This window comes from Pinus tabuliformis, chromosome X (genome assembly GCF_031772625.1).
Source record: "Pinus tabuliformis cultivar Carrire ecotype Pingquan chromosome X, CPIR1, whole genome shotgun sequence".
NCBI classification, from domain to species: Eukaryota; Viridiplantae; Streptophyta; class Pinopsida; order Pinales; family Pinaceae; genus Pinus; species Pinus tabuliformis.
Window position 1 is genome coordinate 1,584,466,206 of NC_142308.1, and position 16,316 is coordinate 1,584,482,521.

Genomic DNA, 16,316 nt, shown 5'->3' on the forward strand with positions numbered 1-16,316 from the left:
AATATAAAATTAAATAAAAATTATTCTATAACATAAGGAACGTATTCAATTTACTTAAGTAATATAAAATTAAAATATCACAATAGAAGATATGACGTGATATAAAATTAAAATATTGCATTAAAGGACGTTGTTGGTAGGTCAAATTTAATGTCCATAATTGTACCTTTGCCAAATAATTGACTTTTGTATTAATTCTATATTATTTAATGAGGCATACCAATCCACCTACTCACAGCTACAGCGACAGCGAATGTATCTGTTTGTCAGTGTGACCCACAAACTATCACGAAACAAACAGGGAAGAAACAAATAAATTGTTTTTTAGTTCTTCAATGGCAGGTGTCATATGCTCCAAGTTAGGCCACACTTTTCTGTACCATATCAAAATAGAAGGAAGCATAAATTTTGTGGTTAACTTTGGTTAAGACTAAACATTGGTCTATTAGACCTAAAGAAACAAATTATTTATTTTGATTTAAGATTTTATCCCTATGCTCAAAAAGCTTGGAGAAAAGCCTCCCAAGCTCACTATAATTTTGACATTGTAAAAGGCTAGGAAGGTCAGTGTTGTAACAAAGATTGTGAAACTGAGATCTAATGTGGTTGTACGCGGGGCACTCTAAGAGGAAGTGATTTTCATCCTCGATGTTTTTATTCTCACATATATGGCAGATCCTTTCCATCTATGGCGTCCTTAGACTACGCGATTGACTTGAACTCTTATTTTCGCAAATATAATGATTGTGAAAATAAGAGTTCAAGTCAATCGTCTAGTCTAATGAGGCGGAGGAGAGGCGGAGGAGTTTCCCACAAAGATAGAAATTCCAGACATATTTACAGAAATTCTAGGAAGGATTTTTGTAAATCCAAGTTATAGTTGTTAAACTTCAAAATTTTAGGTGTCTTAAACGTTTTTGATAGTACTGAATTTATTTCCACCATCAAAAACACGATTCAAACACTATCTCTACATGATTTTTTGAATTTTTTTCCCCGATTCCGACCACTTTTGGCTATCCGGGCAATTCCTCCGCCTTATTAGACGACTCCCAAGTAAATTATCCAATCAAAATTGAGAAAAAATAAATTAAAAAAACTTAAAAAATAAATAAATTTTTTTATAATGTTCACATCAGAAAAATAAAATCAATACATTTTGAATACGTTATTACCATGCGCCACACGGAATAATAATGAATTAAAATTACTATATTTTATTATTATAGAAATTAATATATTGAATTATAAGTGAATTCAAAATATTATAATAATATTTCTAAATTAATAATTTTACTATGAATACCATCAACATATTATTTAACTATTACCATATTCCAATTATAGTCTTTTTATCTTTATAAATATTAAAATAATAGATTAAAATTATTATATTTTATTATTATAGAAATAAATATATTGCATTATAAATGAATTTAAAGTAATATAATAATAATTCTAAATTAATAATTTTAATATTATTAATCTCTATAATTATAATAATAATAAGAATAATATTACAATAATATTATTATAAAAATTAATAATATTAAATTATTAATAAAATTACATTATTTAATCAATTAGTTATAGATGATTTAATTTATGATTTCTTCATTACAATATTTAATATTATTATTCCATTTATAATATTAAAATAAATATAACTTTGGGCAGTGATGCATCTTTGCTATTTATTTCCTTAAATTGATTGATTTCTCATTTTGTTCTCAGTGTAAACCACATTTATTGGTTCCAAACGTCGACCAAATCTTGACAATATGATTAATCCGAAATAAGGATATCAACCTTATATAATCAGAATCTTGGAAAATGGAGGAGCCAAGATGATCATCTTTAATTGTACGGCACGGGTCCTCATGTTTTGGATAATGTCCCTGCAACAATACTGAAGATCATCTTTAATTGCACGGCACGGGTCCTCAGGTTTTGGATAAGGTGCCTGCAACAATACTGAACATAAAAGCACTGGATCATATCAACCATAAACACTACTTTCTATTATTCGATCAATTCACCTGTGACATTTGTGTCACCAGAAGCCATTTGTGTCACCAGAAGCCAGTACACTGGTGATGCAAATATCAATCACAACAATTCCCAGTCCCATATTCCCTTTGCAGCTCCTCTGTGGACCAACCCACAAGGAAAGTTTTATTGAATGCGGCAAAACTAGAACTGGGTCTTCATTAGTTTCTGCGCTAACTGGCATTCTCGTCTCCAAGGTAATTAAATTATTTCATCCATTTCCTTGACTGAAAAGTTTACAAAACCTGCAATTCGTTCGTGCCATAATAAATGTTATTGCATTTTCTGTCAAAGGCATTGAAATCAGACAGCCCAGATAACCGGAGATTGAATCCCCGTCCCAGCAAAATAATAAATGCCATGTCGATTCCGGGGGCATTGGGGGAGACAGTTGGGGAAGAGACTGTGCAGCAGCTCACTCCACATGATCAGTGGGAATGGAACTCGCGACACCACTGGAAGCACTGGCACGGTCTGTGGACCATGTGGAAGCCTACTGAGGGCCCTGATATTGTGAAAACCTACAAGTCCGTGAGATCCCTGTGGCCTGTGGACGAAGAGCGCGTGCATCTGTATCACAGGAATCAGTGGTATGAAACCACTGGGGAAGGGCCCGATATCAACTGGGAGAGCGGGCCATGGGCCATGTATGAATTCAAGCACAGTCTGCAAGACGGTATATGGCATCCCAATTCTCTTGACCACAGAATTATTCAGTTCCCCACTGGTGATCTCGGCTGGGTGCAGCTGGCATTGAAGCCCAACGACCCCAAGTCTGTGGTCTTTAACGAGCTCCATTTCATGCCATGTGAGTTGAATGAAGCCTTCAAAAACTTACGTTTCTCTGATTGGATTATTCTCTCCTAATAATGTTGCAGATTATTTTGTTATTAAAATTGATATACAAGTTGTTTTTACTGTGATGTTTTGGAAGTTTTTTTTTGTGGGTTTTTAAGTTTAATTTCTTTAAAATTACACAAGAATTTATTGAAATCACAAGTTTGATAGGTAACCCCTGCACAATCAAAGTGCCCTATGTGTTTTTTAGGGTGCTGAATCCATATATACAGTGAAAAAACCAGTTTAAGTAGCACAAATCAAGATTTCACCTCAGTCGCACTAAAAACTTCTCCATTGATATATATCTATGTGGACGGAAAGTCATTATAATATAAATTTTGGTTTTTTTTGACATTTTTCTTGATTTTTTATTTTTTCTTGTTAAAAACATTACCTTTCGTGTAAAACAATAACAGAAATGTCATATTTAAAATAAAATTTTTGTTTTTTCAAATATTTTATTTTGGAAAAATAAAAATAAAACATTTTTTAATGAAAATTTAAAAAATATAGTCTATTTGGTGTAGAGTAGACAGTGGTATAGTGTTTTTTTAATACACTCCATAGTGTAAAGGTAGCTGGTTCCAAATTCCGTGGGCAAAAATCCAACAACACTAAGACTAAGTCACTTGACACGGGGATTCGAGATTCATAGGATACGGGGATTCGAGAGTCGGATTCAGACACGTTGACCCCGGAACAGGACACCTAGGATTCGTTATATATATATATATATATATATTAAAAACTAGATATTTCTTATATAAATTCTCATTAATGATACAAATTCATTGATTTCAAACATAGATCATCTAGATGTTAGTTTTATTGTTTACAAAGTAAGTTAGTAATAGTAACATTATAGCAATTAGCATGCATAGTACATACCAAATTCAAATACATCAACATGTCACATAAAATGATAAATCATGATTCATAAATGAAAGACAACTTACAGTTACAAGATAAAGACACTGGCAATTGTAGTTTTCTCAATAAGTCATCAAATCAAAATGTGTTACCTAGGTAGTGCAATGGCAAATAGAAATAGAAAATATAAAACAACTACAGGCATACAAGCCTCAAGGCAATAGGTAGCTGGAGCCCATGACTCATGAGTCAACAATCCTCATAGTCATCATCATAATCAGCGTCAATGTCCTCATCATCATGGTCACCGCTGCTCTCCTCTGCGTCGTCTTCTTCCCCTGTATCCATAGTCGCCTCTGTGTCTGCTCGTGTGGAGGATGACCCCTCGAAAATATCACTGTCATCAAATCTAACAGGCTCTAGCACTGGATCATTGAGATCCATGTTGGCCAATGCCAACTCAACACTGTTGTCGAGACCCATATCATCAGGAAAGACATCCCACATGTGTCTTTCCCCTCAACCACTCTTCCCTCTACCTGTAAATAAGACGAAGGTTGGTGTGCACATACACCATTGTCTCTGTCCTGGACTGCTCAAGCTTGCTCTTCTTCACACTATACAAATTCCCATATGTGCTCCAATTCCTCTCACAACAAGAGGATGAAGTCACCTGAGAGAGGAGCCTCATGACTAACTGCTGAAGAGGAGGGCTTGTTGCCCCATGATTTGCCCACCAAGAATAGGGCTTCTTAGCCCCCTTGTCTCTAATCACATCATATCCTGCAAATCGACCAGTGCCAGTGGAAAACTCTGCAAAGGCATCCTCCACCTCATCAAGGGATGCTCTGTCTTAGAAAACTCGCCTGAATGCATCTTTCCTCCCCTGTGAGATTTCACCATCCATGTGAGGAGGGAATCTGTAGGAAGGTCCACCATTCAGCCACTCATGGTTGTAGTATTTTGGGTTTAATGAGTGAGCCAAACAATGTAAAGGTGTGCAATTCTTGTCCCATCCGTTGACAAGAATATCCTGTATAGTACCACAGAAGGCCTCTAGTGATGCCTCATACTCGGGGCACTCGCTTTGTAGAATAATGCTCCTCACAGACTCAATCATGGAATCCCATCTCTCATAAACCTCTGCTAGGAAGGGTTTGTTTGTATCTGCAAATCGAAGCAAAGAAATGATAGGGTCCATGATCTGAATAGTTAGATCTACCCTCTCCCACCAAGCATCATCTAGCACTGTGTCCTTCACTCTTTTAGAGGCTACTTGATCTGTCTTTCTCCAAAAAGACCAAAACTCAGAAATAACCATGGCCCCAAGAGCGGTCTTGACCTCCCTCAACCTCTTCAACATCATGTATGAAGAGGCAAACCGTGTATCAATGATCTTCAACAATGATAGATTATTGTACTCCTTGTAGATAGTGAGGGCATTTGTATGATTTTGCACAAAGTTACGGATATGTCGTGCATCCTCAACAATGTTACCAATCCAAAGCACAGAAGTGATGGATTTCAATGCTAAGTTCAATGAATGGACAATGCAAGGTGTCGAAAACACTTGTGGATATTTAGCTTCCACAATCATGCCAGCAGCCTTGCAAACAGGTGCATTATCTGTAATGATTTGCACACAAGAATCAACACCTACATCTTCAATAACTTTAATAAATAACTCACCCATAAATTGTGCATCTTTGTATTCTCCAAGTGTATCCACTGCTTTCAAGAAAACTTGACCATTCAAGGAAGACACCATGAAGTTGATGATTGGCTGTCGTGCTGGATCTGTCCATCCATCAGAAACAATTCTAACCCTAGATGTTGGCCATGATGCTACAATAGGCTCAAGCATTTTTTGCACCTCTTTTTTTGCCTTCGTCAACAATGTGGTTCTAAGCTTCTCTGAACTAGGAGGCACATACCATGACGGAGACTCGTGAGTTAGAGCTCGACACATCTCAATAAATAGAGGTGAGTGTGCAACATTAAATGATATGAAGTTTTGATAGAAAAAGAAAGCAATGGTGAGATCAAGCTCTTCCCGTTTCTCTTTTTGAAAAATCTTGTCCATTGGACCAAGTGTAATTGCTCTTCTTTTTGCTGCTTGTCCCCCAATAGAACTCTCAAATGGAAATTTGGTGGTGCCTTTCCTCAAAAATGGAAGGGGGTCTTCATTCTTGGTTTTTCTTGACTTTGCAGCCATATTTTCCATACCAACAATGAACTCCTTTTCCATTTCTTTCCTCTTTTGTAAAGGAACAACTTTACAAGCTCCAATTCCACAACCTGGTAAATCCAACAAATGGCCTCTCACACGGTAATATGTGCTTTTGAAAGAAATGTGGCAAAAGTTGCATTTCCATTGCACATTGCCTCCTCCCTTCCCCTTGGTGCTTGTCCCATCCTCTCTTGTGACATATTTCCACAAGGGATATTTTTCAATGCTGTCTTTAGGTCCTCCTCTTCCCTCAACATTACTTGCAGCAGACTCTGATGATATTGGGGGAAGAGGGGAATCTCCAATGGAGATATTCTTCCTCTTCCTTTGCCCCCTAACTGTTGCCCTTGATTGAGCCATGAATACTGTAAAAAAAAAAACAAAACATGCACAAATTTGTAAAAAAAAATCATATACAAACTGCTGTAATAGAAATGCAAAAAAATAGAGATGAAATGCACTTACCTGGTGCTTGAATCTCCTTGCCGAACGCTCCACACCCTTAGCTCCTTGCTCCAAACCCTTAGCTCCTTGCCCACAGCTCAATGTATGCAAAACTGAAAGAGAGAAATGGTAAAAAACATAAAGAACAACGCCTTTTTTATGCCCGCAGGTTTCATTTTTGGGGATTCGAATCCCAAAATTGGGACACGTTGTGTCCTAACGGGACATGTACGGGATTTGTACGTGTCTCTTTAGGACACGACGTGTCCCCTTCTGGGATTCGAATCCCCAACGAATCGTGTCCGATTCGCGGGATTCAGACACGTGGTCCCTTTTCAACGAATCCAGTTTCTTAGCACTAAGATGATGCCATGGTGTGGCTGGGTGTGATGCTCAGGGAGTTTTGACGACTTAAATGCCCTTGAGTCATGGCTACCATCTCAAAACTCACATAAACTAATAAACATTTTTTTTAAATAAAATAAAATTTAAAATATCTTAACAAAAATATATTATAATTTATTGTCAAATAAAATAAAATAAAATATTAAATTTAATTAAATCACCACCATTCTATGACTTTATAATGATCTTTTAAACATAAATCAACATTCGAAATGCAAACTTACTTTTTTTTTATAAAGTTGAATTTGAAGAGCCTTATCACAATACCCGACTCTTATTTCTAGTTAGTTATTGATAACTAAAAGAAAAAGTGTAGTCTAATTTATTATAGAGGAAATGACTTTTTTCACGACATTTTTTTCTAGTGATTTTTAAAAACTAAAGTTTTTAAAATATATTCAAAAATGTATTTTAAACAACCAAAAATCACATTCTTGTTTGAAATCATATCACTGGATTCTTGTGAAAAAGACTATCTAGCTATAAGTTAGACTAAACGAAAAAAATTAAAATTTAATAACTTAAATAAATCTTTAATTTAATTATTATTAAATTAAGTAATAGATAAATGTAAGATAAAGTAATAATGGAATTTGATGTAAAAGAATGTAACAAAATAATGAATTGATGAAAACCTATTAATGTTATAACTGCATCAAGGTTTGATTCCTTAAATTGAGTTAATATTTATGAGAAAAACCCATATATATATATAAATTGGATTAGTTATCACTATTATATTAGATAAAATTATTTTATAAATGAGTTAGTTATAATATGATTTTGAAGATGGTAATTTAGTTTACAACAAACTAATGGTTCACCAAACTACTCAAATACTAAAAATCACATTCTTGTTTGAAATCATATCACTGGATTCTTGTGAAAAAGACTATTTAGCTATAAGTTAGACTAAAGGAAAAAAATTAAAATTTAATAACTTAAATAAATCTTTAATTTAATTATTATTAAATTAAGTAATAGATAAATGTAAGATAAAATAATAATGGAATTTGATGTAAAAGAACTTAAGAAAATAATGAATTGATGAAAACCTATTAATGTTATAACTGCATCAAGGTTTGATACCTTAAATTGAGTTAATATTTATGAGAAAAACCCATACATATATGTAAATTGGATTAGTTATCACTATTATATTAGATAAAACTAATTTATAAATGAGTTAGTTATAATATGATTTTGAAGATGGTAATTTAGTTTACAGCAAACGAATGGTTCACCAAACTACTCAAATAATTATATAAGTCATATAATTTTTTAAAATACTTGAAAATAGATATAAATTTAAATATATATTTTATATAGTGTTTTCTAACTATTTTATATTTTGAAGTTTTTGGCTAGAATATATTGAAACATTTTTTCATCAAATCGTGTTTTCTGTTATCTAAAATTTATTTTTAAGTACATAAATGGATTAAGCACCTTGAAAAACCCAAAGCACTCTAATTGTGCGTGTAATTCCTACAAATTTGGACTAATTTCAAATTTGACTAAAACATACCGTCAAAAAACCTCCAAAACATAGAACAATTAGAGTACAACTAGCTATATATATATATATATATATATATATATATATATATATATATATATATAGGTTAAAATTGATGGCAACTAGCAAACTCCCTACATATATGCAACAACTGGCAAGCCACATATATCAAAAACTCATAATTTAGCCTAAGACCAGAGGTGGGATCCCAAACTCCAATGCCTATCCTTCCAGCCTTATTGACCGGTCATGGTGTGCCCCCCTAGGATTTCAAACCGAGTAGAGGAGATAACATCCCAGTGAAACAACTATCTTACCGTCCCAGGTAGTGACAACTAGCCAAACATACTTTTAATGTAAAAATAAATAAATATTGAGACTTAACTCTGCTAAGACGGGCTACTAGTTGTATGCTGGCCATTAACCCCTCATACTTCAAATCTCCAGCGCATGATATTTATTGTATTTTTCTTCATTTGAAGGTGTTTGATTAAGCGTCATCTACCGAGGCAGAGGAATTGCCTGGTCAAATGTGGCTGGAATCCGAACAAAAATATTTCAAAAAATCTTGCAATAGTAGTGTTTGAATCATGTTTTTGATGGTGGAAATAGATTCAGCACCATTAGAAACCTCTAGGTAAATCTTGAAGTTTTATAGCTGTAACCTGGATTTACAAAAATCCCTGTCAGATTTGATCAAATCTTACCTGAATTTCCATGATTTTCAGAGAAATAACAATCTGATTAGGCAACCAAATTCACTCCTAAATGATGCGGATGAAAAGTAAATGGCTAATCTCCTCTACAGCCCTTTGGGGCCTTTTGATTGTATTCTCGCGCACGTACAACATTAATGGGAAAAGCAATAGAATAGAAATTAAAAACACTTGATTGATCATGGATTCAGAGTATATAGCAAACAACAATATGGCAAAGTGGTGAGATAAATAGTTAATTTGAAGGTCAGTACCCCATTTGGGCGAGTGGTTGAAGAGCTTGTATTAGATGGTCCTCCAACACATTCATAATTGCCTTAATTGCCCGTTGGACAGGGAACGGTGGGATGGAGATGTGTATTTGTATGCGCAATGGTTAGATTGTACTCAAAATTATTCAGGGGAGGGGAGGGGATTATTATTATTAATAATTTATTCTAGATATTTAAATTTTATAGTTATGGGTAAGTATAATGAGTTATGTTATATAGTATTATGTATGTCAGGCCAGGCAGTAACTCTCCAAGGGCAGAAAAACTGATTGGTGTTTATTCCATAGGTATGTTATTGTTTTATACATTAGGAGTGACTGTTCAGTTCATCTTCCGATGACTGTTCACATTCCTGATTTATTTATTTTACAAATTCCCCAATCATGAAGATTAGGTGTCAACATCCCCCCCTTAATCTGAAGGGATGTTGGTGAGTCCAAGCATCATTCTGAATCGTTCAAGCTTTTCCTTTCCAAGTGCTTTGGTGAAGATGTCTGCAATTTGCTCATTTGTGGAACAATGACGGAGATGGATTGTTTTGGCCTCAACATGATGTCGAATCAGATGATATTTAGTATTGATATGCTTTGTTCGATCATGGAACTTTGGATTCTTGGCCAACTTTATTGCAGAGGTGTTATCAATCATGAGTGGAGTTGATTGTACTTGTTTTACCTGCAAATCTTCAAGAATTTTCCTGAGCCACACAATTTCTTTCGTTGCTTCAGCTGCTGCCACGTATTCTGCTTCAGTTGTGGAATCTGCTGGAACTGATTGTTTGCGTGATCTCCAGGAGACAGCTCCTGATCTAAGACTCATAGCATATCCTGAAGTAGATACCACAGTTTCTTTGTCTCCATCGAAGTCTGAATCAGAGTATCCAATCAAGCTGAAGTCGTCCACCTGTGTATACTTGATTTCAAGGTCTTGAGTTCCCTTCAAGTACCTTAGAACTCTTTTTGCAGCAGACCAATGTCCCTCACAAGGCTTTTGCATGAACCTAGAGAGGATTTCAACAGTAAATGAAATGTCTGGTCTGGTAGTAGTGAGGTAGATGAGACTTCCTACAAGCTGTCTATACTTTGTTGCATCCTCAAATTCCTTTCCTTCAATAGATGTGAGCTTTAAGTTTTGTTCCATTGGAGTAGAAAGAGGATTGCACTCTGTCATGCCAAATCTGTTTAACAAATCTCCAATGTATTTCTTTTGAGAAAGAAATATGGATTTTGGATGTTGGGTTACTTCAATGCCACGATAGTAATGAACATAGCCCAAATCAGTGATTTCAAAACTTTTCCCTAATTCCTTCTTTATGGATGCAATGTAGCTTTCATTGTTCCCTGTCATTAAAAGATCATCTACATATACCACAAGATACGCAACTGTTTTGCCAACTTTCTTGACAAATAAAGTTGCATCATCAAGATCAAAATGATTGAAGTTGAGTTTCAGAAGATGCTCAGTTAGTTTTTCATACCAGGCTCGCGGTGCTTGTTTGAGGCCATACAAGGACTTCACAAGTTTGCATACTTTATGTTCATGTCCTTTCACAACAAATCCTTCAGGCTGGGACATAAAAACATTCTCTTTTAGATCTCCATTCAAGAATGCAGTTTTTACATCCATTTGATGGACTTTCCAACCGTTTTGAGCAGCTAGTGCAAAGAGTGTCTGGATGGTGGCCCATTTTGCTGTGGGGGCAAAAGTTTCCTCATAATCGACCCCTTCCTTCTGTGCAAAGCCTTTTGCCACAAGCCTAGCTTTGTGCTTGTCAAGTGAGCCATCAGCTTTGCATTTGTTCTTGTAGACCCACTTGCAACCAATTGGTTTGGTTCCAAATGGAGGATCAACCAGCTTCCAAGTGCCATTCTTTATGAGGGCATCATACTCCTTTTTCATCGCTTCTTTCCATTCATCATGAGAAGCAGCTTTTTTGAAGGAAGTTGGTTCAAAATCTGTAGACAAGTTCAATTCACAATCATAAGTAACATCCATATCAACAGGTGAATTAGAGTCATCTACATCACCTCCATTTTGTCGGTTTGAATTTCTGGTTCCTGTTTTTCCAATTTCATCAGGATGAACACTTTCAAGTGTCTTTGTCAGCCACTTTGGGGGACCTTTCTGAGATGGTCCAAGCTGCTCTGTTGATTGAGTTGGGACTGAATCAAGATTGAGTCTCCCAATTCTATCAATTACATCACTTAAAGCATCATCCGTTGTTGGAGTTTCATGCAGGGGAGATTGTTCTTCAGAAGAAGATTCCACATGTTGATCTAGTATATGAATCCCCCCTTCAAGATGTGGAATCTGATTATCAAATTCTTGAAATGATTTCGTTTTTGCGAATCTATCCAAGCGATCAAGTTGCCGCTCAACAACATTGTCAGATTTGGATGATTCAAAAAAAATTACATCTCTAGATACAACAAACTTTTTATTTACTTCATCATAGAGACGGTATGCTTTGGAGGTGTTTGAATACCCCAAGAAGATACATTTACGACTTCTAGCACCAAGTTTGTTTCTATGTACCTTTGGTATCAAAGCATAACAGGTGGAACCAAAGATCCTGAGATGTTTTACCGAAGGAACATGTCCATACCACAATTCATAAGGAGTCTTGTTTCTTATAGCATTAGATGGACATCTATTCTTTATATATGCAGCACATAGAACAACATCAACCCAAAACATTATCTTTACATTTTTGAAGAAAAGCATGGATCGTACCATATTCAAGATTGTTCTATTCATTCTTTCAGCTACACCATTTTGTTGGGGATTATAAGACACAGTTGTTTGATTTTTGATCCCATGTTGGCGAAGATAGTTTTCAAATTCATTTGATGTATATTCTTTTCCATTATCAGTGCGAATAGACCCAATATGAGATTGTGCATCATTTTCAATCCATTTATGAAAATTCTTGAATGTTTGAAAAGCATCAGATTTGTTCTTCAATAAATAAATTCAACACATTCTGGTGTAATCATCAATAAATGTCATGATATATTTATTTCCATTTGCAGAAGGAACAGGCATTGGACCACATAAATCTGAATGAATGAGTTCAAGCTTCCTATGTGCTCTTGAATGTGAATCATGAAAAGACTGTTTGCTATGCTTTCCTAGAATGCAAACATCACATTGCTTATGTTTCCTAGGAATTGTAGGCAAACCAGCAACACCATTTTTCTTCAATAAGCGGAGACTGTCATAGTTTAAATGTCCAAATCTAGCATGCCATAATAAACTTGATGGAAGTGTACCTTCTTCATGATGAGAAATATATGAGAAATGTTGTGCATGAGCAGAGGTTCCTTGCAGTTTGAGAAGTCTTTCTTCTTCTATTCCCCTCATGACAAGTGAGTGGTCAGATGCTTTTCTTACCTCAAGCTTGCCATCAAACATATGAATGGAGTGACCTTGCTGGCGGATGTGGACCAAGGACAACAAGTTTCTCTTGAGTTGTGGGAGATATAGAACATGATCTAGAAGAAAGTCTGGAAGACCAGGCAGTTTAAGCCTGATTGTGCCAAGCCCTGATGGCTTGATTTTTGACTGATCTGCAAAGTATACTGCTCCATCAACATTGTCAGTGAAATTTTCAAAAAAATCTTTCCTATGAGTCATATGACAGGTTGCTCTTGAATCAAGCAACCAATCATTTTTCGAAGAAGCAAGTGAAGCATTAAACAAATCTTCATTTACTCCAATGTTACATTGTGCCTCAATATAGTGAGCGGATTCAGGTGTTTTACCTTTGTCTGTATCATCAGTTTTACCTTTCTGCTGGTTTCTTTTCTGCTCAATTTTGTCCCATGGTAGCTTGCATGTAGAAGCATCATGTGATCCATTTCGTTTGCAGCGAATGCAATGCAGATCTGCTTTTTCTCCTTGAGAATGTCTGCCCCCCCTGCCTCTGAAGTATCTTCCTCTTCCTCTTCGACCACCTCTTCCTCTTGTAGAATCTTGAGCAGGATGCTTTTCTTTATGAGCAAGACACACAGTCTCTTCAGAAGATTCAGGGACTGTCTTCTTTCCAAAGGCTTTCTCTCTTTCAACAAACTTTTTCACAAGAGAGTCAAAGGTTATATCTTTAAGATTTCCATTTGCTTGTAAAGACTCAAGATAATTGGAGTAGGTAGGATAGAGTGCCTTGAGAAAAGCAATAAGAGGGATATCCAGCTCAACCTTAGTGGATTTGATATCATGCATTATGGATTTTACTTCAGATGCAAGAGCAAGAGGATCATTATTTTTCAGTTCAAGAGTGAAGAGTTTAATCATGAGCTGAACAACTTCAAGTGCATAATGTGAGTCATAGAGTTCTTTGAGCTTTTGTAAAGCTTCAAAGGCAGTTGAATATGATGAAATATGGTGACTTACTTCTTCATTTACAGATGCTACGATTAATGCATATGCTTTGCTGTTCTTGTTATCCCAAATGACGAGCTCTTTGTTTGATGTAGGCTGTACTGGGTCATTGTCTCCTTCTTCGACACACACTCCCTTCCACAACTCATTGAAGATGAGGGTGTGTTTTATCATCCGAGACCATTCAGGATAGTTCTCCTTGCCAGTGAGAACTATTCCTACCATAGAGATGATTGAATGCATTCTGTAAAAAAAAAATACTTCTGCTGATAGAAAAAATACTTCTGCTGATATACAGTGAAATTGTACTCAAAAGGGCATTCTCAAAAGATTTCAAATCTCTTCCTCATATACCAATATGTACGTCAATACTTCAAGCTACAACTTTATGCAACATATTTTCTCCAAATTTATTTTCTTCAAATCCCTCCAATGTTTGATATAAAAAGCATCCAGCATTTCAAATATTACGTATTACATATCACTTCAACCTTTTAAATGTAATATATGTCCATTACAAAATATTACATATTGCTTCAACGCTTTACATATTACTTCAACCCTTTAAATGTAATATATGCCCATTACATTTCACATGTAATATACGCCCATTACAAAATATTACATATTACATTACCAAACAATGAAGCACGCAGGCGTGATGATTTCTCTGAGGAGCAGCGGTGCGTGATCTCTTAATATTGTGCAATGGCAGTGCTTCTTCCTTCGGGAGCTCGGCCTCTTTGGATGCGCCTTATCTCGTTTAGCCACACAACAATGGCATTCCCACAATATGCGGAGGTACAAATCAGTCTCGGCCTTTATATTGATGCGATCATGATACGCACTGGTTCCATGAACCTGCTCTGTGAAAAGCACAAGTCTTCAAGGATTTCATACAAAGATTGAGCGTGGACACCAACAGCGACAACCTTCCCTTCGCCTATATCTCAATACTCACTGATTTGGATGAATCAAACCTATTGAATAATCTCTGTCAATTCAGTTCAGCCATTGAAGGCAAAACCACCATCATAAATTCGGAATTGGCATTTTCAATGCTGCTTAGGCTCGTAGCAGGTTTCCCTGTGTCTTCTCATCATAATGTGTCTGAATGGGTGCAAATCTCTGTGGGCATGCTAGCTAAAGCCGACAACATCCGAAAGGGAGGCCGGCTGGCGTGCAACATGTCTGGCAATGGAGCGCTGATACAACAGTGTGGTGACAGTTATGGGAAGAGCAGCAGCATAGGTTTTTTTTTTTGGTTTGGTGATCAGCGTGGAAAGAGCAACAGTGTATGAAGGGAGGCCAACTAGCGATATTTACCAAGCATAACGGTTGGAGGGCGGTTTATTGAGAGAAAATGTCAGGCAACTGACACCAACGAATATATGGGCAACGTACTGTATGGAGCAGGGCGCAGGTAATGGAATATGGAGCAGAGCGCAGGTATTCAGTCAGACAAGGGAGTTACAAGGCACAAGAGCTAAAGAAAGGAGCTGGCTCTGATACCATGTCAGGCCAGGCAGTAACTCTCCAAGGGCAGAAAAACTGATTGGTGTTTATTCCATAGGTATGTTATTGTTTTATACATTAGGAGTGATTGTTCAGTTCATCTTCCGATGACTGTTCACATTCCTGATTTATTTATTTTACAAATTCCCCAATCATGAAGATTAGGTGTCAACAATGTATAATATTTATATTTATTATTATTAAATTTTTTTACACAATTTTAAAAAAAGTTGAGTGAAATTTTATTATTGGTTTTTAAATAGGTTTAAAATGCATTTTAGTTATAGGAAATTTTAAGTATAATTATTTAATTTTGTAATAAGTTTTCTGAATTATAAAAGTTTTCCTCTTCATATTTTTTGTTTTTTTAGATTTATAGGAATTGGTAGCTCATTGGGATTATCTGAGCGAGACCTAAGTTTAAGGTCGATTGGCTGTCACTATAATTTTTAGGCTAGTGCCAATGGCTTGCAAACCAACACGTAGCAAAAAACTTATGACTTAGCAATGGCCGAGGCATCCCGAGACACATCGGGGGTGTGCACCTCTATCCAGGGATTGTCTACTCTTCTAGCCTTATCGCAATGGGCCAACATGTCCTTTTGCGGGAATTGAACCTAGGTAAAGGGGAGAACGAACTGTGCTCCCAACCACTCAAGCTAGAACCCGAGACTCCTCATATATCTTGTTAATGATGATTATGTTAAAACTTAAAAGACATTCCCTAGTTAACAGTTTTTGCATATTTTTACAGTGTTATTCAAAACCATTACATAACAGTTTGGTTGTGTAAAGAGACTAGATGCATATTTCAGATAAAGAAGGTGATTGAATAGGGATTTATTCAAGCATTTAGTACCCTATCCGAGACACTACTATTTGATTGTTTTCATAATTTTAGAGGTTGCAATGTTGGAAGAACATGACATGTATGACTCCTAAAAATCCATCTACAGTATGTAAAAGTTGAGATGACCGCAAAGATAAGAAGAACAAGAGTAGTAACCACAAGGATCAACACTTTGAAATGTCACTTTTTGTTGGGTCCCTATAATACTAGTGATTACCCCATTACT

General features: G+C 35.9%; 1 protein-coding gene across 2 annotated transcripts in view; it reads left to right on the forward strand.

The window, feature by feature from the left end:
- Positions 1-1,817: 1,817 nt before the first annotated feature.
- The window catches only part of LOC149146072 (uncharacterized), a 68,036-nt gene continuing 53,537 nt past the window's right edge, over positions 1,818-16,316 (forward strand). For both annotated transcript variants that reach the window (XR_016264271.1, XM_089447668.1), the window contains exons 1-2: positions 1,818-2,246; positions 2,344-2,857. Coding sequence is in view for 1 of the 2 variants with exons in the window: in XM_089447668.1 (XP_089303794.1) it covers positions 2,097-2,246; positions 2,344-2,857 (664 nt within the window). In the remaining variant the exon portion in view is untranslated. The remainder of the gene's footprint in view (positions 2,247-2,343; positions 2,858-16,316) is intronic.